We start from the raw sequence: 26,538 nt of genomic DNA, 5'->3' as shown, positions 1-26,538 counted from the left end.
TAAAAAATGCCCTTGTATCCCTCACACCAATGCTTTGCATACAGTAAGTACTTAGTAAAACATGTTGTGTTGTATAGAACTTTTTGTCTAACCATCAGGTGTATATATTAAGTGTACTTTGCAGGGTGTTTCGTGTGTTCATTATGACATTCTTGGGTAGGAGTTCTGAAGAATGTTATAAACTTATATAGTGCCTAATCAATGCACTTATTCCTGGCAAAGAAAAGTGGTAGGCAGAACAAATGTAAATAAATGCATTATTTTATTGTGTCTCATTATATATTTGATTTATTGCATGCCAGGGAAGTACTGTATGAAGAAGTCAATTTGTTGGCTTTTATAATCTCATTAGGGTTTCCTTTTAAAGCATTCTAATTGGAGGTGCCATCTGTTCTGTTTAAAAGCTGTTGTGCATCACCACAGTAAATAATTTTTCAGATAAAAGAAGTTTATCTTTAGATGTTTAGTAAGCTGACAATGTACTAAAAACACCCCATGTTGTCTACGATTTGGTTTAACAGGTCAGACTTGGCATCATTGCATAGCCATCATTCACAGAGATTTTTGCCAAGTTAGTCATCTCACTGAGTATTTTTCAAACACCTTCGTTGTACCTATGGTTATGCTGGGTGTTATAGAGAGCAGAGAAGAAACAGACAAGAGAGGCTATGCCTTTTATGAACTTATAGTCTAGTTGGGGAGACAAGAAATACTCATAAGAAACTATTAGAGACCACTATAAGAAAGCAGGGAATCAGGGGTAGTTGTGACGTTACTCAGTCCAATAATTCAGCTTAATAAGCATTTATTAAGCACCTTCTGGGGACCAGGAAGGGGCAGTGAGGTGAGTCAGTAGACAGAATGCTGGGTCCGCAGTAAGCGATACCTAAGTTCAAATCCAGCCTTAGACGCTTACTAGCTTAACCCTGTTTGTCTCAGTGTCCTCATCTGTAAAATGAGCTGGAGAAGGAAATGGCAAACCACTCCAGTGTCTTTGCCAAGAAGACCCTCAAAGAAGTCACAAATAGTTGACCATAACTGAAAGGATGAACAATAAAAAATCCGAGCTCAACTCATGCTGCTGCTGCTTACTACTCTGGGACCTGGGTGAGTCATTTCCCCTTTGGGGGACTCAGTTTCTTTATCTGTAAAATTAGGAGGTTGGATCAAATGGTTTCTGAAACCTTTTCCAACTTTAAAATCTATGGATCCTACTAGCACCTCATGATTTGAGTTTGTGTATGTGTGTGTGTGTGTGTGTGTGTGTGTGTGTGTGTGTGTGTGTGTGTGTTTTAGGCAATTGGGGTTAAGTGACCTGCCCAGGGTCACACAGATAGTAAATGCCAAGTGTTTGGTTGGAGGCTGGATTTGAACTCCTGACTTCAGGGCCAGTGCTCTATCCACTGTGCCACCTAGCTGCCGCCATCATGATCTGAGTTTGAATCCTGGCTCTGACTTTTGCTAACTATGGGATCCCAGGCAAATTATGTCATTGTTTTGTGCCTCAGTTTCCTCATTGACAAAATGGGGAGAATGATACATGTGCTTTCTACTTCACAGGATTATTGGCAAGAATCCCTCTGTCAGTCTGTAAAGCATTGTAGACATATAAATTGTTGATATGTGTTGTAGCCAGTGAAGGGAATGATAAAATGCATTGGAGTTGAGCTACAGGGGCTTCCTATTCCCCCAGTAAGCAGGTTATTCATGTACAACTGGTCTACCAGCCATCTAGTTAGTATTCTTAAGAAACACTTCCTATTTCTACTCCCCAGGTTGTAGCCAAGCAGTTGAAAGAAATCCTGAAAACTCCCTAAGGTTCTGGGCTGCAACAGGGATCAAGAAGCTTTGATTCTTAAGGGCATGATCTTATCAAGGAAATCCTTTGCTATCCCAGGGCTGCTAGTGTGCAGGAAAGGAACAAAGAGTGCTCACTGGCCCCACCACTTTCCCCCAGTTAGGCATTAGCAGAGCGAGTGGAGTCAGGAAGACCTGAGTTTGATTCAAAGGAACTATGTATGTTTGGCCTGGAGAAAGAAAAGTCCAGGAGATGTGATATGTGGCCTTCAAGCACCTGAAGGACTGTCATGTGCAAGAGAGACCAGAGGACAGAAACAGGACCAATGGGAGGAAGTCATCAAGAGGTAAATTTGGGTTTCATGTCAGGAAAAAATTTCCTTATAATTAGAGTTATTCACAAGTGGAATGGGTTGCCTCCAGCAGTGGTGGGTTTACCTTCATTGGACACCTTCAAGCAGACAACTACTGGTCAGGAATACAAGAATGTGGGTTCTTTTCATTTATAAGTTGGACTAGATGACTACTGAGGTCCAACTCTCAATTCTATCATTCCATATAATTCCAGCCTCTGAAACTTACTAGCTGTGTGACCTTTGGCAAGTCATTCAATCTCTCAGCCTCAGTTTCCTCACCTGTGAAATGGGAATAATAATAGCACATACCTCACAAGGTTGTTGAGACAAGCTTTAAGTCAGGGAATTGAGAATCTTAAGACTCCTCTCAGCAAATGAAAAGTCTTAGAATTTACTTCGGTTATAAAGCTTTTTCCCACTCTCCAGTTCCCATTCCATCCTTTTGAATTGGTCTCTTTAGCTAATAACTCTATCAGGTAGAACAGCTTTTTTGCCCTGAAGGCTTCTCATGGGGCTAAACAGAGTTTGTGAGGGACACTGAAAAGCCCAAGTCATAGACTAGAGCAAAGGGGAAAATGGAGATGGAAAAGAAAAGGAGTGGGAAAGAAGGAAAAGAAAGAGGGAAGAGAGGGAGGGAGATAGTAAAAGAGAGAGAAAGTACTCCTGGACAAATACATCACATAAATGGAAGCCCACTCCACCTAAAGGCAGAGCCAATTCTTTGCCAAATGCCTCTTCTTGCCACTATCTCATTAAGATGCATAGGAAACATTTCTAGGTCCTTATGTATAGCCAGCTCTTTTGAAAGAATAGACTCTTCAGGATGGAAACAAATGCTACATTTAATTAAGCATTAGATTTATAAATAAAGATGAAGTTAGTAAGCTCCCATAGTCATATTTCTTGGACTAGCCAATTCCTTCATAGAATAGTAGATTTTGATATAGAAGTCCCCTTAGCGACTTTTATTCCAGTGGTTATTTTTTGTGTGTGTCATGGACCCTTTTCATAGTCTGTTAGAGCCTATGGACCCATCAGAATAATAATAATATAATGATGATGATGATAACAAAAACCCATAGAGAACTTTGTTTGTAAAATGCTGTTCATATCTTACTTGAATAATGTGTCATATCTGTAAAATAAAATACAAAAGATGATAAAAGAAACAAATTATATTGAAATAGTTATAAAATATTTTTTTTAAAGTTCATGGACCCCAGGTTAAGAACCCTAATTTAATCCAATCACTTCATTTTCCTCATCTGTAAAAGGAGGATATTAGTAACAACTACTTCACTGAGGTATAAGAATCAAATGAGAGAATAAATATGTACATATATATATATATATGTATATATATATGTATATATATATATATATATATATATATATATATATATATATGTATTACAAACCTTAAAGCTCTAAAAATGTTGGCTATTATTTTACAGATGAAACTGGGGCCTTGAGAGGGGAAATGACTTTGTTCAGATCACACAGAGTGAAAAGAATAGGTAGGATTTGAGCCTAGGTCTTTGGACTTCAAGTTCGGTGCTAATTCCACATTATCACATTGCCAAAGCATTCCCACAGCTGCCTCGCTAAGCCAACATGCATTTCTGATGTGTTCAGGTTTCTGGGAGATTACATTGCCTCCAACCAAGGAAGTGAGTGAAGTGGGAGACGAGAACAGCACAGTGACTTTAGAGATATATGTAACACTAAGCAACTGGGCTATGAATCCCTCGCACTGCCTTTACTCCAATTGTCACGTTACATGTGCCATCTGTCTGTCCTCCCCTTGATGCAGTGAAGATTGGATTTACTGCAGGAACTGAAAGTGTAAATTCCTTCACCTAGCATTCAATCAATCAGTCAATCACCAAAGATTTATTGAGCACTTATTCCAGGCTAGGCAGAAAGCTAGTCATTGTGGAGGAGACAAAGAAGGATAAGACATGATCTCTGCTCACAGGCTGATAACTTAACTTGGGGCAATATGACTAACACTCATGAATTCATTAGAGAAAAAAATAAATTCTAAGTGACAATGGAGGAGTGCGGTGGGAGTTTAGAAAATGGGGAGATCAGTGAGGACTGGAGTTTTGATGGAAGTAGAGCTTTAGCCTTCAAGAAATTAGAAGGAAGAGTAGTGTTTGGAAGGGTAGAGAGGAGAAACAAGGGATTTTCAGATAAAGGAATGGCAAAAGAAGAGGCATGGAGATGGAAAGGAGCATGAGACAGATGTATAAATGGCATGCTCATCAAATTTGCAAAATATGCAAAGCTAACAAAGGGATAGCTAACACAGAAAGTCAAGATCCAAAAAGATCTCAGCAGACTATAGTGTTGGACTGAATGTGGTAAGGCAAAGATCAGTAGAGATAAATATCAAAACTTGCCCTTCCATTGAAAAAAAAAACAAAACATTTCACAAGTACCAGATGAGGGAAGCATAGTTATAGAGTTCTAGGATTTTTAGTGGACTGTTAGACCAATACAAATTAACATTGCAATGCTGCAGCCAAAAATACTAATGTAATTATGGGATGCATTAAGAGATACAAAGCTTCTAGGACTAAGGCAGTCATCAGATCACATTGGAAGAGCATCTAGAAGAAGCCAACCAAAGGACTAATGATGAAACATACTATCCACCTCCAGGGAAAGAACTCATATTGTTTGAACGTAGACTGAAGCATGCTATTCTTCACCTTTTTCGTTCATTCTTTATTTTTTACTTGTTTTCTTATACATAATGACTAATATGGAAATGCTTCACATGATTGCACATGTATAACCTATATCTGATTGCTCACCATTTCAGGGAAGTGGGAGGGGAGGGACAGAAGGATGGATAGAATTTGGAACCCAAAACTTTAAAAAAAATATTTAAAAATTGTTTTAACATGCAATTGGGGAAAAATAAATATTTTTTGAAAGATAGCAATAGTAATAACAACAACACCTAGCACGTATGTAGCACTTTAAGGTTTACAAAGTGTTTGACAAATATTATCTTATTTTATCCTCCCAACAACCCTGGGAGGTAGGTGTTATTATTATCTCCATTTTACAGATGAGGAGTCTGAGACCAACAGAGGTTCAGTGACTTGCCCAGAGTCACAGAGATAGTAAATACCTGAGGTTGGATTTGAATTGAGGTCTTCCTGACTCCAGGTCTAGTGCTTTTTCCACTGAGCCATCTAGCAGTCCCTAGGATGGTGAAGAGCTTAGAGAGCAGGTTATATAAGAAATAGGTGAAAGAAACAGTGGTGTTTAGCCTAAAGAAAGAAGGCTCAGAGTGGAGCCTACAGGCATGATTGCTGTCCACAAGGTTTTGAAGGGTTTTTCACATGAAAGAGATATTAGACTTGTTCTGTTTAGACCCAGAGGGGAGACCCAGAAGTGATCAGTGTAACATTCAAAGAACCAGATTTCAAACTGATGTCAAGAAAACTATCTAGCAATTAGACCTATCCAAAAGTTAAAATGGGCTGCTTCAAGAGATACTGTGTTTCCTCTCATCAGAGACTTTCAAGTAGGGGTTCTTTTGGAGTGTGGGTTGGACCCGGTTGTTGAAATGTCTTCCAATTCTAATTTCTGTGATTCTCTGAAGTAGTTTATATGAAGTCTAGTATTGATAGAGTCATATGTAATGAGGAGAAGGCCAAAGGGCTTTGTGAAGATTTTATCCTTGTGAAGATAAAATCAGATTGATTGAAGTTCTCTGGGTGACTGGGTATGCTAAGTGAAGAGGAAAGATGGCAGGTGAAGAGCTGGTGGTCGTAGGGTATCAAATTGGGGATCATAGGAACATAAAGTCATAGACTGAGCTGAAAAGGACCATAGAGATCATTTAGTTTAATGTCTTCATGTTATAGGTATGGAAACTGTAATCCAGAGAAGTTATGGAGCAGCACCCTATGAGACTGAGTGACAATGACCAAAAATAACCATATTGGTGTGTGATAACAGTGTGAATGAATCATGGTTCACACCAGGGAAATGTCTCAGGGTTTAAAGAAACATATGTCCAGAAGCAAGTGAAGAAACCTGCTTGATGGAGGTCACATCAGCCACATACATATTTACAACTAGGAAAACTCATTTCAGAGAAATCACAAGGGTGAAGATATTAATACTAGGGTTATATTCTTATCAACTGTCATATGTTAGAGGTAATAGTCTGGGCCTATAAGTATCAGTTTTAGGGATGACTAATGTTGGTTACTAGAAAAGCTAAAAGAGACCTTAAAGATCAAATCCAACTAGCCCTTTGTCACCAATTTTTATCCCATTTTATACATGAGAAAATTGCAACCCAGAGAGGCTGCCAGTTGCTTAAGCTTCCACAATCACTGACAAAGTCAGCCAAGGGAACAGGACTCTTTACTTTTAGCCCTGTGTGTTTTGTAATAGGCTAAATTGTCTCTGATCAACCACATTTCTTAGCATTGTTGAGAAGCTAATGTATAACAGAAATTCAATGAATTTCCATAGTGATGATATTCTTAGAAGAGTGGGTGAACCACAGAATGTCCCTACTTAAAGATCTGGGATCTCTTCCATCAACTGGCTCATTGTATATTTATCTGTCTCCTTCTGGATTAGCCCATTGGCACAAAGGATAGTCACCCCAGTCAAATTTGTGGTAGAGAAGGGAACTCTGAGTAGAGGCACCATTAGACTATGTAAGTCTGTGGGTAATAAGAAATGATTGGGAAATTCGCCTGAACTGGTTAGATGGCTGGATGGATGGTCACTGATCAGAAATGGCTATAGACTAAATTATCTAAGCTTTTAACTGAGAGTGTGGTTTTGAGTCACCCTCTGTCTTTATTCTTTAGATTTAACACTCAGAAGAAAATAATATTATCTTAGCACCTGCTATGAGTAGAGATAGATATCTTGGGAGTTGAAGAGATTGAGCTACTGGGGAATCAAGACATTTGATGGGTTGTTAACATAGATGTTGAAGTCATCAAGGTCAATGGTGCGGGGTGAGGTAAAATAGAATAAGAGTGGATGCTAAAATTATCTAAGAAAGGGGAATTGGGTCTTAGAGAATGGTAGTGATTTGAAATAGCCGAGAAAGATGGATGGCATGAACTTCAAGTGGAGAGAAGCAGAGTTAGTATAATAGAAGTCACCCAGATTTGAAACTAGGGAATATAAAGGACAACCTCCCCTTTCTTAATTTGCTCACTGAATACTGGAGAATAGAAAAAAAAATAGAGAGTACATCAGGGAACATATTATTTTCAAGGGAAAGCCGGAGTCAGCAAAGCAAATAGGTATAAGGAAAAAGTAAAATAGGTTTAGAATAAAGGGGAATTTGCCTATTGTGGAATGGGGGATTCCATAGAACATTTAAAAGACTAGGTATTCCAAGGAGTAGGTGGCAATATCTGAACTCCTCTAATAGGATGAGTTTCCCATACCTCAGAACAAAGCTTATCATATTCTTCCCAAGTCAAAGTATGTTGCAGGGCTACTTATCAGAAAATGGCCCCAAGGAAGATGACAGGATGAAGCCAAGGTGAAGGATCTTTTAGCCACATGAATTAGAGGAGCCAGAAATGAAACTCTTGATTACCTGTGTTCATGCAATCAGATCTAGAGTTAGAAGGGACCTCAGAGGCTGTCTTGTATGTTGCTGTTATTATTCAGTCATTTCAATCATGTCTAACTCTTTGCGGGGTTTTCTTGTCAAAGTTAGTGGAATGGTTTGCCATTTCTTTAAGGCTTAAGTGACTTGCCCAGGGTCACACAGCTAGTAAGTATATGAAGCCAGATTTGAACTCAGGGAGATGAGTCTTCCTGACTCCAGGCCCAGTGCTCTATCCATTGCACCACCTAGCTACCACCTGGTTAAGAATCTGAGGCTGAAGGATGCTAATCAGGCTACTCTAAATCTTGCAGATAAAAAGCATTAGAGGTGAGATTTGAACTCTGATTCTTTGACTCCAGAGTTAGTACCCTCTACTATGTTCTCCCTTTGATAATCTCCAGGCAAACTTTTACACCTCCATAATTTACTGATGAACTCATTAATGAACTTACCACAGAGGCTTTTCCAAACCTTTTCATCTCTCCTTCCCCCTCCTCTCCTCCCCAAACCCAGCTTACATTCTTTCCTCATATTTAACTGAAAAAAAATAAGGCCATTCACTGAGAGCTTCCTTTTTTTCTCTCTTCCTTATCTCATATCACTCAGATGCCTTCTCCCACTTTTTTCTCCTTTACTCTTGTCTCACATGAAGAGGTGGACCTTCTCCTTGCCAAAGCAAGGAAAACCCCTCTAAATACTCAAATGATCCATTTCTACCCTATTTTCTCTAACATATTACTCCCTCTGTCGTCTCCACTACCTCATTTATCTTCAGTATCTCCCTGCCTCCTGGTCCTAGGCAGGGGCACCTTCTACCACAGACTGGGCATCCTACCATCTACAATTTTGCCTCCACCTCCTTTCCTCTCACTCTCTTCTAAACTCTCTGTAGTCTGGCTTCTGATTTCATTATTCAACTGAAACTCCTCTCTCCAAAGTAACCAACAATCTCTTAACCACTAAATCCATTGACCCTTTCTCAATTCTCAGTCTTCTGGACCACTCTGTAGTATCCGATACTGCTGACCATCCTCTTCTCCTTAATAATCTTTTCTCTAGGTTTTTATGACACTGCTTTCTCCTGGTTCTCCTCCTATTTATGTGAGAACAGCTCCTTCTCTGACTCCTCTACTGAATTTTCATCCGCATCATGCCCACAAACAGTGGGAGTTTCCCAAAGCTCTGTCCTTGGTCCTCTTCCCTTCTCTCTATATACTATTTCACTTAGTGATATCATTCACTCCCATCTAATATCTCTATGTAAAGGATTTTCAGATCTCTTTGTCCTCCCAAACCTCTCTCCTAACCACTAATCTCACAATTCTAACTTCCTGTTGGACATCTTCGGGCAGCGAGGTGGAGCAGTGAATAGAGTGCTGGCCCTGGAGTCAGGAAGACCTGAGTTCAAATCTAGCCTCAGCCACTTATTAGCTATGTGACCTTGGGCAAATCACTGAACCTTGTTTTCCTCAGTTTCCTCATCTATAAAATGAGCTGGATAAGGAAATAGCAAACCACTCCAGTATCTTTGCCAAGAAAACCCCAAATGGGTTCATGAAGTCAGACATGAATAATTGACAAAAACAACATTAGACATCCCAACCTGGATATCTCATAGATGTCTTAAACTTAATATGGCCAAAAGTAAACTCCAACCTTAATTAACTTCCTCCCTCCCAACCTCTCCCCCCTGCAAAAAAAAAATCCTATTTTATTCTTAAGTTCCATATTACTGTCAAGGGTAACACCATCTTCCCAGTCACACAGGCTTAAAACTTAAGTGTCATCCTTAGCAACTTCTCACTCACTCTTCCCCTTCACCGCCATATCAAATCATTTCCCAGGTCCTGCCATTTCTTCTTCTGTAACATTTCTTGTATATATACCCCTATATCCTCTAGGATCACGCTGGTGCTGGCCCTTATCACCTCACAACTGTACTATTGCAATAGACTCTCTAAAAGCCTTCTCCTCTCCAATCCATCCTCCCCTCAGCTATGAAACTGATCTTCCTAAAGCACTTTTGATCATGTAAATCCACCCACTAAATTGTAAGTTTCTTGAGGGCAGAGATTGTCTTTTGCTTCTTTGTATCTCTGGCACATAGTAGGCACTTAATAAAATATTTACTGATTGACTCCCCAACCCCTACATACAGTAACACTGGCCTCATTGCTGTTCCTCACACTACAGGCTCTATCTTCTGTCTCTAGGCATTTTCCCTGACTATCTCCCATTCCTGGAATTCTTCCCTTCCTCATGTCTGCTGAATATCTTCCTTGGCTTCCTTCAAGTCTCTGCTAAAAGTTCTCCCTTCTACTGGAGCCCCTTCCCAGGCCACCTTAATCTTAATGCCTTTCTTCTACCTACAGGGGAATTTGGAAATTATTTCCAATTCAGCCTACATGTTTCCTATTTGTACATAGCTATTGGCATGTTGTCTCCTTCCTTAGAGTGTGATCTACTGGAGATTAGCAACTTTTTTTTCCTTTTTTTTCTTTGTATCCTCAGCACAGTGTCTGGCACATAGTAGGTGCTTAATAAATGCTTGTTGACTATCTGAGTGGATGGTCTCTGAGTTCCTTTACAACTTTGATCAGTAATCCTATGATTCTATGCATTTGACTCACTCAGTTTCCTGGTCCACCTCTTTTGATGTCCTCCTAGTTGTCCCTAATCCCTAAAAGTATTCTTCTTCAGAGTCTATGCATATGAGGAAAGATTGTAAGAACATATACACACACAAACACACACATGCACTTATAGGTATAATCCATACATATATTTGTTCCAATATACACATACGTAAGTATGTCTGTGTGTATGCATATATTTTTGTTCCAATGGGCAAGTGTTGTCCAAGTAGAAGTGGGAATTAGGGTTCTTTCTTCCTTGAGTTTTTGCAAGAAAACTAACTGTTAAGAAAATTAACACTAAGTAGACAACATACAGAGAGATGATATTCTTAGGCTGTCTATTTTTCAACCCCTACTGTTCATGGTCCCACTTAGCAGAGCACAGTTTTCAAAGTCTGTTCACGTTTGGGACAACTCTTCCCCGTCTCAGCTTCTCTCTCAATTGTTCGTAGTGGAAGACTAGATCTAAACCAAACCAGGAATTGGTCAATAGCATATTTTTCCTTCCAGTTAAGCACCTGTGTGACATTTGCCTCCTGGTTCTAGACAGGGGTGGCTTCTACCAGTAAGTTAAGAAGACCCAACAGAAGGCAAGATGCCCAGTTTATGTTTCAGAAGAAGTGAGAAACCACGGTCCAGAGACTATGGACCAAAATAACCTTGACCAGCTTTAGAAAGCCAAAGAGAAGATCATAATGTGTCAGTCTCAGTTGACTCAGCACAAAAGGGCCTTTTAACAGACTTCTACCATGGTCTCCACCAACTATTACATACCTCAAGACACTGCTACATTCACAGTTTCAGCTGATGAAGTATTGGGAAGCTTAAGATGAAGACCATCTTCTTGTGGACCAAGAAAACCAGATGCCACTTGACCTTCTGCTATTTTTGCACATTCTCCATCAGTCAATCAATTAATCAACAAATATTTATTAAAAACCTGCTATGTGCTGGGCACTTTAATAAGTTATCTCAATGGCCTGGAGTTACCTATTCTGACAAGCCTGGAAACTTAATCCCCTTTATCCCTCCTGAGGATCAAACTGCTCCCAGTTATTCTTCCTACTGTATTTTTTTTCTTCCCTATATAATTTCTTCCTGAAGGGAATAGTTCTTTATTTAAGCAAAAGACCTATAGTAGGCAATGAGATTATGGGGGTGAGGATGGGTGTTATTAATATAAATAAAAAGTGTCTGGTTTCTTTTTTCAGGAAAGTAGGAATAACTGTTTGGTTGCTCCTGCTGGTGCTGTGAAAAGGGAGGGGGGCTAACCATCCCATTTCCTCTATATGGATGCAGCCAGAAAACAAAAGGCCATGCCAGCCAATACAGGTACTTACTGGTACATGCCACCTCCGGTGGGTCAAAGTCTGCCCGGTAATAGCCTGTGCGGCAGGTGCAGATGGGAGAGGCCTCCGAAGGAGAACGGCTATTGGATGGGCACTGAGAACAGACCCCCACTTCCTGATTCGCCTTGAACATTCCTGCTGGGCAGGCTGGAACATAATGAGATAAGAACAGATGAAAATTAATCATGAGAGAAATAATGTGGTTCTCTTACAGTAGAATCATAGGCTCTAAAGTTGCTATCCTTACACTGCCAGGTACTTAAGGCATCTATTTCTTTATCACTGCCAAGCAGGGCCACCGCAGGCTGATGAAATCTTTTTTAATGCCTCCAGGAAGGGGAATTCCAAAAACTCTTTGTCATCTATTTCAACTCCTCCTCTCTGAGAACCAACTAGTATGTCTTTCTCAAGTTGCCCAGTGAATGTAGCCTTTAATCATAACTTTCATTTATTTACTGTATACTCAAATGGAATATGGAGATCCAAGGATGTGGATTACAAGCCATCTATTCATACTCATCCTACATAAATCTTCTTATCTTCAGAAGTTGACCACAGCAGAAGGTGGAGTGTAGGAGGCTTTTCCTTGCTTTGCTTTGGCATCCTGTGGATACTATGGAGGACACAGGCTGTCCAATGGCTAGCCTCCATTCTTGCCATGTGACTAGCCCATTGTTTTCATTCTTACATTTCTTCTATGATATTCTTTACTCTTCTACTTCTAAGTAATTCCTTTTTCATAATGTTTTGCCACTTACTCACACCTACCGTAAGCCCTTCTATTGCCCTGTGAGTAATCATCACATTTATATAGTGTTTTTAAACTTTGTAAAACCTTGCTTTTTATACATTATCTCATTTGGTACTCAACAAGCTTGTAAGGTAGATAATACAATTATTAATATCCCAATTTTAAAGTGAAATACTATAAGGTTAAGAAATTTTCCCATCAACATATAGCAATGAAGGATTCAAAATATTTAAACCCAGATCTCTCATTCCAAATCCAGGCAGGGCTTTATCTGTTATTCTACCAGGTGGCATAAGTTGATAAAGCACTAGGCCTGGAGTCAGGAAGACATTGAATTCAAATATAGCTTCATATACTTACTGTGTGGCCATAAGTAAGTCACTTAATCTCTATCTGCCTCAGTTTTTTCAGCTGTAAAATAGGGATAATAATAGTACTGGCCTCACAGGGTTGTTATAAGGATCAAATGAGATAACATTTATAAAGAGCTTAGCACAGTTCCTGGCATTGTATATCTAATGTGTCTTTATTGTATTCTTAACACTCCCATGGCATTTGAGATACTCCTGTCCCCATTCTCTTCTTACCCCTATGATTATTCTTATTTCTGCTTTTAAAGGCTCTTTGCTAGGTCCCCTTCTTTCTTCAGTTGCTCAAGTAATTTCCTCCCAAGGAACACTCCCTCTAAACTCTTGGCATTTCATTCCCTCCAATGACTTCAATTATCATCTGTATGTGGAGGGCTCCCCAATTTATATGTATCCAGGTCAGAGCTCCAATCCCACATTTGCAACTGGCTATTGGATAGCTCCACTTGGATGTCCCATGAACACCTCAAATCCAACATTTCCTAAGGCAAATTATTATTCCTAGGTTGCCCTCCCCAAATATGTTTTGACTCCCTTATCTGTATTGATAGTACCACCATCCTTGCAGTCACTGAAGTTCAAAATATTAGAGTCATCTTTGGCTTTTCCACCCCCTTCTCTCCTCACATAGAATCAGTTGTTTTGCTTGTTGGATTCAACTTTTATTGTTTTTTTGGTAAGGCAATTGGGGTTAAGTGAGTTGCCCAAGGTCACACAGCTAACAAGTGTCAAGTGTGTGGTCTGAGACCAGATTTGAACTCAGGTCCTCCTGACTCCAGGGCCGGTGCTCTATCCACTGCACCACCTAACTGCCCCATCAACTTTGATTCTATTACTTTCTTTCTATTTGCTTAGAAGTTTGTAATGGTGTTCCTTATTATCTTCCCTCCCCCTCATCTTCAATCTCAGGAGTTCTTTCCAATGATGGCAAATGCATCCCATCCATGCCTGCTTAGCCAGTGTAACTCTTTCCATGTTCTCCCCAAAGGGGGTTCAATCAGTGTTCTGGTGACCTCCCTTGTTTCTGCAGGTCTAATTCATTCATTCCCTTACTCAAAACACTTCTATGTGGTGCGCTATAATTTACCCAAATACAGCATACATTGCTTAATTTGGCATTTCCCAGATAATCCAGCTGTAACCTACATTTCTAACTTCATTTTACACTGTTCTCCTTCACTATCTTTCATTATTTCAGAAAACCTGAAATTTTCAATAGTATCATATTTGGTCCTAGATACCAATACCTCAATGCTTTTGAGTAATGTGTCTCCATGCAAAAAATGGACACCACCCAGCCCCTTGCCATCTCTGCCTGACGAAATTCTTCCTTTCCTTCAGGGACCAGTTAAAGATGGCACTTCCTCCAAAAAGCCATTCTTTATACACCAACTAGGAGTGGTCCCTCCTTTCTCACATCTCTCACTCTTCTCTGTTTGGGTATCATGTATTTATCATATTTTAACTCACGTTATAGTTATATAACTAAGACAGTATAATTGTCTTATCTCTATTATCAAATTTAACTTCCCTAAGGATAAGGATGACTTTAGTTCATCTGTCCTCTAGGCCTAGAAGAATGCTTTGCACAATGTTGGTTGCATTGAATCATCAATGGGAGTCTATTCCTTATAAATTGAGTATCTGATTTTTGAGATGATGAGGAGTAAAAGACTGAAATTTGGGGGATATGTGGGATTGTAATCAGTCTGAGAGCATCATGGAATAGGAACTCATCTAGCCAGGATGATAGAAAATGATACTTTTCTGAAAAGCAGAGGGACAGCTTAGATGATTTCTCCAGGTTCATCCAAGCTCAAATAGTCTATGTTGCTACAAATCCCTTTCTATAATGAATCCCAAAAGAATGTATTTTCACTTTTTTATTCTCTTTGTAGTTAAAAGCCTCTTCCCCTTCAGAGTGATAACTCAAGCAATGGAATAAACAAACGCCTTTGAGAACCAGGAGTAGCATGAAAACAGATTTCCTGTGAATCTTCCTAGGGGGCTGCATATCTTAGAGCAATAGGCCCTCTATTTCTAAAGGCAGCTTTGGAAGGAGAAAGGAAAGGTACTGAATGAAAGCTGGAACTTTGTAAAGAGAGAAGGAAATAAGAGTGAATGCAAAGAAGGAAGGGGGCGCTCTAGGGAAGGGTTAGATTGTCTTTCTTTTCCCGCCTAAAGAGGAAATTACTTACCTGATCCTTGTGGCCTGAAGGCTTAGCATGTGACCTACTAGTTCAATGAGAATCCCAGGGAAGTAAATGCATTTAAAAAAAAAAACCCCTAAGGAGATAATGTATGTCTATGCCTATGCTTTTTTTTTTAATTTGCTGAAGCATAAAAGGGGTGGATTTACTTATGTTCAAATTTGATCTTCAATAATAATTTAAAATGAAAAGTGAAACCAAACCCTATACATACAGCCCCCACTGACAAGAGGATTGTGGTCTAAAAGGTAATTTGTGACTTGTTTGGAAGGCACTCATAATGCATTTTATCACATATTTAATGTTATCAATCCTGATTAGCCCACAAAAACCTGTTTTACCTGTAATTGAGCTGAAATACTGTATCTTTTCAAAGAAACACCACTGAAAACATTAGAGACCATCTAAATTTGCAGATAAAGAAAATGAGGAAACAGAGATGTCATGATTTGCCCAAGGATACATAGGTTGTAAGTAGAAGAGTTGGGATTTAACTTCAAATCCAGTGCTTTCCGCACTATACCATGCTGCTCTCTGATACTCTCAATGTTGGTGTCTCCTCCATGATTGAAGATGGCAAACCTTCTCGCTTATCCTGTGAAATTCTTGTCCATGATTTGTTTTAGGAGTTTTTCTCCATAAGTCCTCTATAGACACACTTCTATTACTAGAGCGTTTCTTCTTGTTCTATCAGGGATCTCAGTGTAGCATTGGGTTGCCTATCTGGTCAACAAATTCAGTTCAATTCAACAAAGATGTATTAATTGCCCATTTTATGGAGGGTTCTGTGCCATGAACTGTGAGAGGTATACAATTTAGATTAAGACAGACTCCTTGCTTTCACGGACTTTATAGTTCAATGGGGCTAAGATATTGACACAGATACCTATAGAATTGTAAGTGCTTTAGAAGGATAGAAAACAAAGTCCTAGTAGAAATAAGAGAAGAATGAGAATTACCAAATCAGAGCAGGGGAAATCAGTCATGGGGCAATCCTTGCCATTAGCCCTTTTCTAGGGGTGGTGGGGGTGGGTGGGAAGGAAGTGTCAATGGTAATGCTAGCCCAGGGTGTGACAGTATATCTAGACATACCCAGCCCATGATTAAATGAAAGTCAGCTGGAACATAGAGTTCATCAAGAGAGCAATAAGAGAGAGAGGGAAGTCTAAAAAGATAGAAATGTCCTGGATTGTGGAGGAGTCCGATGTGAACAACATTAGGGATTAGCCTTGTGATTTTATTGACTTAAGAAACTCCCAGTGATGAGTCAGATCAGTTTGGTAACTCATACATAGTCTTAGTGAGTTGCCTATGGTCACACAGCAGGTATGTGTCAGAGGCAGAACATGAACCCAATCTTTCAAATGCGTAGGTTTAGGTGGGGAAGTAATCAGTTTGCTTTAGAACACGGGTTGGAGGTGTCAGTATCATATTGAGGGAATGGTATCATCTAGGCAATTGGAAATACAGGTGTGGAGCAGGGCTGGAGAGGAGAGGTCAAGACTGGAGAAATGGATTTCTCTTTCTTTCTCACTACATGACTGGCCCACTTCCTTTTCTGGTCATATAATTCCCAGTAACATCTTTAATGTCACTTCTGGTATATCAGCAGTCATTGGTGCTTCGCTGCAGTCTGTTTATAACCACTATGCATCTTTGCATTGCCCTCTAGGTTATTTGTAATTGCAATTCCAAGATCATGGTGCTTCACAATTCATGGTCACAGAGCATCACCAGGCATTAAAAAGATGAGCTTCTGTAGTGGAGGCCAATTTGGGATCATTAAAAGCACTGTACAGTTTCCCGAATGCAATCCAGCCAGAGCTCATTATCCATCTGTAGTATTGTCCAAGATACACATATGCTTCTTGGTTCTTTATTATGCCTAATTTCCCTTCAAAACTTAACAGCTTTCCTTTTCCTGGATATAGGTGTGTCACTAGAATTATTCTTACACTTATCATCCATGAATAGGAGTTAGTGGGTGTCTAGGAGAGGCAGAGTTGATACACATATAGGGAGGAGACAGACAGAGATAAAGAGACAGAGATAGAGAAAGAAACAAAGGGACAGAGAGTGAAAAAAAGACAGAGGAAGAAAGAGACAAAGGGAGAAAATAGGAGAAAGCAGGAGGGGGGAGAAACAGAGAGAGAGAGAGAGAGACAGAGACAGAGAGACAGAGACAGAGGCAGAGAGGGAGAGAGATTTTCCTGAAATTTTTACCTGGGAAAGAATCATAGAATTTTAAAGTTGAAAAAGGAAATAAGTAAGAAGTAGGAAATAGGATGGAGTTTAAAAGGACATACACATAGGAGAACTGAGCTTTGAGATGCAAAAGGGAAGGAAAGGAAAAAGCATCAAATGTGTACAGTTCCCATGAGAAGGAAACTTCGAGATGGGAGGTTAGATTTATTAGATCAATGTGCCCTGTGCCCACCCCCCAGTGGACCCTCACAACATCCCAATACAGCTTTCTGGTTGTTCAGAGTGAAGGGGTAAAATTAAGGGACTGTGTTGGGGGAATGTACAGTTGTCATTCATGTAGGTGGGACATGTATAATAAGGCAGTCAAAGGGCTATACAGTCCTGGGATAATATATGCTAAGGGGGCCATCTCCAGCCATCCTGGTTTATATCTTGCCAGTGGGTCCAGAGGAGAAAGTGACTTTTGCATGGCCCTCTCTCATTTAAATCCAATTGACTAGCAAGTCAAGGCATCATCTTCCTGATGTCATGGTCCTCTTTGACAATGAAGGACAAACAACAACAATATCCTCTAACAAAACATTTGTTTTCTTAAAAAAAAAAAATCAGGCTTTCCATAGCTTTCTATGTGTGGATAAGTATTAGGCCTGTGTGCAAATCCTGCCTCTTCTACTTCTTACCTGCGTCACCTTGGGCAAGTCCCTTGCCTCTCTGGGCCACAGTTTTCTAATCTGTAAAATGAGAAGACTGGACCAGACCAACTCTAGCTCTATGATCCCATTGAACCTGTAAAGTTGCAAAGGGATATTAGAGATTAGGTAGTCTAAATTCTTCCCTTTTTAGATGAGAAAATAGAGACTCAGGGGGATAGGACACTCACCCAAAATTATATAGATAATAAGTAAAGCCTCTCCAGGACCCCTTTTAGGAAAAGTCGTAGGCATGTTTCACTTGACTCCTCTCTCTGGCCCTCCCCTACTCTTCTCACCAGCTTCCTGGCCCTCAGAATCAAATCAACTGCCAGTGTTCCTAGATGTGCTGGTTCGATCTATACCCACTCATTACCCTATAATTTTTGGACCAAAGCACCCCTCTGCGTTTTGCCTCCCCTCTTAGAACTAAAGTGTCTTGAAGGTAAGAATTATCTTTGGTTTTTGCCTTTGTATCCTCAGTGCGCAGCACATGCTAAGCACTTAATGAAAGCGTTTTTCACTCACTGCACTCATTCATTCATTCATTCATCCATCCTTTCATTCATTCACATATCCAATGCTTTTGTCACTACTTCTTTGAGCTGGGAACATCAGGAAGCAGAGCATTTTCTTCCCTTCTTAGACAGGTCCTGACAAGGTACATGTTCCCTCCCAGGACTGAGCCCAGGGGAAAGTGAAAATCTTCAGCACTTCTGTCCCCTACGGAAGATTTTCTCCTCCAGAAGCACAGTGAACTACATTCCCATTCTTCATCAAGAGAGAACGGCCTGTAATTGGCTATAGCTAGCTGCCATCCAGAAGGTCACCTTGGAACACCCACCCAACTTCTCTCCTTGCCTTAAAGCCATACCGAATGCTGGGTGCTTACAATGCTCCCATCCCCCCCTCCCCACACACAGACTTTTACTGACACTAAATCCATCACCTACAATACTATTACTTTATAAAGAAACAGATTAAATGTCTCATAAACAGTGCAGTGATTGAGATAATGGAAAGTAGCTCTCATCCCCATCTGCGGCATCAGGATATGAAGCATCTCCAAGCAGCCAGGAAGAGGAAATTAATAGAAGCAAGAGGGAATAACCACTTTTATGCAATTTCCTCAGTAGATAGTGGACCATCTAATCTTTATTGGAGCCCTTTAACCTGTCACTCAGCACTCACTGAAGCCTTTTTTTCCCTCACAATTTTTCTTGATCTAGAAAGAAGATAAAATGAAAACCTCAAAACATTATTTTGTGATTTTATTATTTGAAGGACGTGAAAATCAACATTTTTTATGCAGCAATAAAGCAAATGAGGGTGTTTAACTGTTCTTTTTTTTCATAGAATTTTTTTGGGGGGCAGAGAGAGGGAGGAAATAGTACAGTTTTCTACCTAAGAAAATCTATCTCTGCATGTTAACTTTCCTTCTTTATCCCCACTTCCTTTGTGGCTTCATTCTTTTTAATAATCTAATTACTTTTGCTGATCTAATTTTTTTTCCAAAATGAGTTTATAAAATGTTCGTGTCTATGAATATTCATCAGCTGGTTAAAGGATATGACATTGTTCCTCTATCCCTTCCTTCAAGAGGCAGAGCCAGGTTTCTAGCTTTATAGTCCTTCCCCTTCCCCGATTTATCTCCTTCGGGCGAAGACCAAAAACAGAGGCTCTGTCAAACATCCATTGCAGGGGCAGAGGTTGATTCCTTGGGCAGGCTGGCCAAATGGACGGACGTTTTCTGCACCTTCAGCTGAGAGACCTGCCACACTGTCAAAAACTCAATGATGGCTGTGAACTGCTGTATGCTCCCCACAGGGTTTAAATGGGAGAGCCTGACACTGCTGTTATTGCCTCTCTCTGGAGGCATAATGAAAAAAACAGCAAGGAGACTGATACAGGCATCAACTTTGCCCACTGCTGGAAAACTGATTTACTATTGGCCCAGCAGGGCATGTTATGGGCAAAAATCTGAGGAAGCAATGTTTTTGAGAATTTAATAATCAAATCTCATATTTCTCTAGACTTTTCAGGTTTACCAAGCATTTTCATCATCATAACCCTGACAGGTCGGGCAGGATGCAGGACTGTAGGCCTCCTTCACTGCCTCATATCAGGATGGGTCCTAGAATGATGTACCAATGGGGGCATACTCTAGCAGGTCCAACCAAATTGGAAAGGTTCAGGATAGAGGCATCTCTGAGATTTAAGGGCCAACCTAGCTAAGAACTCATCATATTGGCCACAGGATAATGAATTTTTGAGACACAGAAACTTTCAAAAGTCAACTGTTAGGTCATAGGATCATAGATTTAGAGCTAGGAGTCCATCTTCATTTTTCCATAGTTTTGGGTGATAAAGTGGTTAAGAGGGCCAGGTTTGGAGTCAAAGACTTGAGTTCAAATCCTGTTTCAGATGTGATTCTGGGCAAGTCACTTAATATCTCTGGGTCAGTTTCCTCATCTGTAAAATGGGGATAATAGCATCTGAAAGGTTCAAGTGAGGTAATATAAGCATACAGCTTCACAAACCTTAAAGTGTTCAATAAATAGTAGTTAGCTATGACATATGAGGAAACTGAGGCTGAGGGGGGTTAAGAAGGTTAACCTTGACCTCCAGTTCCCTGACCTGAAGATGAGTGTTCTTTCCATTGTACAACATTATTTGCGAAATGAATCAGTGAAAAATAAAAGTTCTCACAGTAGTGAAATGACAGCTCCCTGACATACTGAAGAACCATAGTTGAGCAAAGTGGAACTCAGAAAGGTGAAGCCACCAGATCATGAACCAAGTTAGCTGGTGAGCAGTAGTAGATTCAAGATTTGAACTCAGGTCTTCTGACTGCAACACCAGCATTCTTTCTCCTATACCAGATAATGCAAAAGACAATGCCACAACCTTTCTCATTTCCCTTCCTCCATAGGTAAGCCTTGATGGACTGGTCTTCAGTCCCTAGAACTGTTTGTCCCAGTATCAACTGATGTTTCCTTGAATTGAACAAAAAAGTATGCCAAATTATATCCTCTTGCTATCTTACCTTCTGACTGGCAAATTGTTAATAATTTCTGACTGTTTAAGACAAAGCAGTGAGACCAGCTAGGCTGCCAGCATTTCTCTGACTTGGGTAGTTGGACTCATTAGGGTGCTGGACCTGAAGTCAGGAAGATCTAAGTTCAAAGCCTGTCTCAGATGCCCACTAATTGTGTGACCTTGGGCAAGTCACTCAACTTCTCATTCTCAGTTTCACTTAACTTCTCATCCTCTGGCAGTGAGGATAATAATATCACTTCTCTCACAAGGATGCTTAAATGAGGGGATGCATGCAAAGTGCTTGGCAAACTTTACAATACAAGTTATCATTATTTTCAAAATCTCCTTGCTTTCTAGACAAAAGAGGGCCATGATATTCAGATCAGAGACCTTCACAGTGTAGAAAGATAAGGAAACAGGTTATTCCAATTCCCTACACTTCCCAAGGTCCCAAAATAGAGCTAGGTTGACAGTGGCCTTTTGGTTCAACATTTCATTTTCAGGTGAGATGATGGGTTATTCTGTCACTAAATAAATATAGTACCTTGGCTAACTGCTTCGTTTTTTCAGGTCTCAGTTTCTTCATCTATAAAATTTGAAGGCTGTATTAGATTATCTTTTAAGTCCCCTCACAGGTTTTCATTCTACGACTCAAATAGCATAGCAATCCTATATCACTAGCAGAAAAGAAGCTAGACTCATAGACTAAGAAATCTTTAGAAAACTTTCATATGGCTTTATTGTTAACTATGTAGCTATACCCAACCAAATGTCTTTAATTGGTTCCATGAATATGAATGTATATGTGTATGTCTAGGTATGTATGCATGGACATACGTACATGTATGTATATACACAAAACATACAAACATGTTTACATATATGTATGCACATGCATATATAAATATATTCCAGATCTGTGTCTATATTTCTCATGGTTGAAACTCACTCCAAACAATATAGAGTCTACAATTATAGACTGTCTACAATTGTCTACAATGCATAAAACCTAGAGAGTTGGTTAGGGAGTTGAGAGGTTACGGAATATGTGGTATGTGTGCATCAGAGGAAGACCTCAACTCCAGGTCTTTGCAGGCTCCAAGGCTGACCTTTGATCCATTATGCCATGGTGCCCCTTCTATGACTTTAAGTGTTGGTGTAATGACATTGTTGGAGCAATTAATACCATAGAAACTATGTTGTCATTGGGTATCCAGCAGAACAGTGACTTTAGTGGCACTTGGTGACTTTATGACAAGGTGGGATTTGATTACAATGGATCAGCAATATACTTGTGCAGGATCATGTTGTTTGGAAATACTTCATGCAAATTATGCAAGTAATTACTCAAACCAAATGTCAGGAGCCTCTGACCTTTGGCACAGACACTTCTGAGAGAATAGAAAAGAGCTCATAAGCTATTTTCAGGGCCACTCTTGTAACTGACCCCATGATACAACATCCTCACCTACTAGCTCTCTATTTTATACTTTGCCTTAAGGCCAACAGCAGCCATAATTCTCTCTAGGGGCATTCCCAAAACGAAAGAATACAACATGTCTATACACAAACGGTCTGCCGAGTAATCAGACATCTCAGAGCCGTACTGCTTTGCTACAAAGATGTCTCATGCGACTATCTTGCTCTCCCCCTTTCAACAGTCAACTTTGGGGTGGAAGAACCAGTTTAGAAACACCAGGCCAGAAGCCTGGACTAACTTTAGCTTGATAGCCTAGCTAAAGACAGACCTAAGTTGGAAGAGAGGCTGGCATCCTCACCAAGATGATGGACAACAGTTTCTGCCTGCCTGCTCTACAGATCAACTTTACCTGACCTTGATAATTACAACAAGACCAAGAGTGCTATCCCACAACAGCCATACATTGACTTCAGGACTGCCATGTGGTGACAACTACAATAATTACCCCCCCCCATGTTTGTGGCACCTGGGTGGTACTGAGGGGGAAAAAAAAACAGGTTCAAGAGGCATGCTCATATGCAAGCAAATATGGCAGACTGACTGACATGATTGGGAAGTGTCTGTAATTATTACTTCCCTGAAGATCAATCGGTGTGAAACTAAATGGGCCTCTAGTTAATGTCTCTTAATGTCCAACGCCATATTTAACTGGTCTGTGCAGTTGGGGCCACTTAGCAATACATAAGCATCACTCATGTGAGACACTCACTGAAATTGATGGATGAGGTTGCAGGCTCCATGTCACAGACAGTTGAATGAATTTGTAACTTACGGCACTATTAAGCCGTCTTGGACAGGCAATAGCACTTCTGTGGATAATCTATCAATGTGCAAGTTGTTTGGAGGGCAAGGGGGTGGGGAAAAAGCCTGAGCTCCTGAGAATTTAAAGAGAATATGGCTAGGGATCGAGGAGTAAAAGAATCACAGAACAAAGGAGAAGAATGTCTCATGGGGAGTCACAGAAGTTTGGGGACATTATCCGCAGCTGGGATATTACAGATAATTGCAAGGTAGAACCCTCTCCTGACCTCCAGGGACCAGACTAGTGACAAAAGACCTCAGTTCTGCCCTCCAAGAATCTTGGCAAGATATAAAGTTCTCCTGGGGATACATGGCAGCATTGTTAAGTGTGAGTGTTCAAGGCTCTGATCAACTGGGATTCCTTGCCAACACCTGACTTGTCTAGGTTTGACCAATCTCAATCACCAAGTATTTATTGTGTCTATTATGGGTCAGGTAGGCAGCGGTGATACAGAGAGAAATAATACTTATTCTTGAGGAGTTTACATTTTATCAGTACATTACACATGTGTTCTCTAGTCATTTCAGGCATGTTTGACCTTTCATGACCCTATCTGGACTTTTCTTGGCAAAGAAATGGTTGGCCATTTTCTTCTCCACCTCATTTTACAGATGAGGAAACTGAGGCAAACAGGATTAAGTGATTTGTCCAGGGTCATACAGCTGGTAAGTGTCTGAGACTGGAATTGAACTCAGGTCTTCCCAACTCCAGTCCAAGCACTCTATCCACTGAGCTATCTAGCTCCTCCTTCATGTTGATATATAAATATATATAAATACAAACTAAATAAATACATACATATAAGGAAAAGAACCTTTTTTAGTGTATATATATATATATATATATATACACACACACACACATATATATGCACACACACATATATATGTATATATACATATATACACATACACACATATATGTATATATACATATATACACACACACATATATATGTATATATACATATATATGTGTATATATATATACATATATATATATATATATATATATATATATATATATATATTCATCATACTGAAGGTTTTTCTCAAGAAGACTGTAACTGCAACAGCAAAGCCTCTGAGTGACCTGGCTAATACCAACAACCAGGCAGACTTTTACTCCATGGTCATGCTCTCTTTTCTGAATGCCAAAGGTGTGGGCAGCTCCATGGTCACATCTGAATCAAAATCTCTTTGGTGAGGCTGTGTTCACATGAATAATACTGCTCAAAAGGGCTCAGATCTGGATCCTAATGCTACAAAAAACCTTGGCAACTAGAAAGAGCTCCCCAAGGCCCAGGCAGTCCATCTCTCTGTCCATCAGCCATTGGCTTTGCCTGAAAAGTGGTGTGACAAGCAGAATGCAGCCATATTCTGATTCTTTACAGTGAGATCTGAAAGATGTCTGAGTTTTATCAGGGCCTTCTTGACTTATGAATAATCTCAGAAGAAGTTTCTAAGCCATGAATCCTCATATCTTGACTGGTTTTCCTTTACAATACACCAAAGGATACTGGATCTTCCCATGCCCCCGAACCATACCTAAAATAAACAATTCAAAATATCACATCTTCATATAAATTATGATGCACAAATCTCAGCTGTTTGGTAAAATTGCTTAGACTTCAAGCTAGGTGGTACAGTGGGTATAGCACTGAGCCTGGAGTCAAGAAGACCTGAGTTTAAATCTAGCCTTAGACATTTACTAGTTCTATGGCCTTGAGCAAATCACTCCACTGCTATCTGCCTCTGTTTTCTTCATTCTTAAAATGGGGATAAAAATAGCACTTATGGTCGTTTTGAGCATAAAATAAGATAATACTTACAAAGTGCTTTATAAACTTTAAAGTACTACACAAATGCTATTATTATTTCTTCATCCTCAAATGAAGGAGTTGGACCAGATGACTACTAGCATTTCTATGATTCTCAACATTCTGTGATTCTGTTTCATGGGTTGGACCAACAAACATCTATTCAGAATGCTGAGGCTCTGGTCTCACTTTTAGCTTTGCTTATACACTGTATAGCTTAGGAAGGAGGGTAAGTGAAGGAAGTTAGAGAGGGAGAGGGAGGATTAAAAGTCTGCAGGGAAATAGAAGAAATAATAAGGTAGGATAAGAAAGTAAGGAGGCCAAAGAGATGAGGCAAAATGAAAAGATTATGGCTGGCATGAAAGGGAAGAAAATTGGAAAGGAGGATAGAGTGTTGGGTACAAGAAGGCCAATTTTTCCCATTAACAAACCCTTCCAATCACTTATTTCACTAGGCTATTTCCCCATGGGACTCTGGTTCATATTATCTTCTCTTCCTCCTCCTTGTAGTCTGATCTTATCTCCAGACATTCATTTCCACCATTACTTGGTCAGGTGCCCTTTCTAGGTCTAAGCCTTATGTAGCCACATGAATCACCTGTGACTTAGGACAGGGCCTTCATCAGTGGTGGAGTAAAGCATAGAAGTGAGTCTTGAGACCTGGATCCCAAAGCCCCCAAACCACATTGTAGTGTGTGTGTGTGTAGGGGAAGGCCTGAAGGTATTCTGAATTGATGTACTTGAGTTCAAACTCCAGCTCTCCTAATTATTACTTATGTGACCTTGGGTAAACTATTCATCTTATTTTTCTCATGTGCGAAAAGAGGAGTTTGGATGAGAGGATCTTTAAGGTTCCATCCATCTCCAAATCTATAATCATATGATGTGGTACTGCTTTTCATAGTAGACTATATAGTAGAAATATATAGTAGAATAATGGCAGAAATACTACTATTTTGCAGAAGCCAGAAAGACATACACTCAATGCTTCCTCTAGAGGAGGGGTTCTTGACTATTTTTTATGCTTTGGATCCCTTCAGTGGTCTGGTGAAACCTACGGACCCCTTTTCAGAATAATGTTTTTAAATAATTGAAGCATATGCTAAATCTCAACTAAAGGTTAATGAAAATAAAGATGTCATTTTTTTCCTATCCAAGTTCATGGATCTGTGCAAGCAATTCATGAACCTCTTGGGAGTTAAGAGCCTCTACAGAAATTTCCAGCCTCTTGATGACAGGGTTGCACATGCATTCATCCCCACAACTTGACATAGTCATCCTCTGGCTCGGGAGCAGATACAAAATGGCAAGCCCTGTAGCACCTAGAAATTACAGCCAAAGTTCTTTATAGAGAAAGCCAGCACAATGCATTCATTCCTAACCTAGAGCACCTGCAGCTGAAGAGAAGGAGACAAAGAGA

The 26,538-nt window shown here is 40.0% G+C and overlaps 1 protein-coding gene across 1 annotated transcript in view; it reads right to left on the bottom strand.

The window, feature by feature from the left end:
- Positions 1-26,538, bottom strand: part of EPHB1 (EPH receptor B1) — a 709,181-nt gene that overhangs the window by 221,138 nt on the left and 461,505 nt on the right. The window contains 1 exon segment of the mRNA XM_020986094.2: positions 11,747-11,902. Within this exon segment, the coding sequence (XP_020841753.1) occupies positions 11,747-11,902 (156 nt within the window).

Source organism: Phascolarctos cinereus, unplaced genomic scaffold (genome assembly GCF_003287225.1).
Source record: "Phascolarctos cinereus isolate Bilbo 61053 unplaced genomic scaffold, phaCin_HiC Scaffold_726;HRSCAF=1367, whole genome shotgun sequence".
NCBI classification, from domain to species: domain Eukaryota; kingdom Metazoa; phylum Chordata; class Mammalia; order Diprotodontia; family Phascolarctidae; genus Phascolarctos; species Phascolarctos cinereus.
The sequence above is the reverse complement of the archived record's forward strand: the minus strand, read 5'-3'. Positions and strand labels throughout refer to the sequence as shown.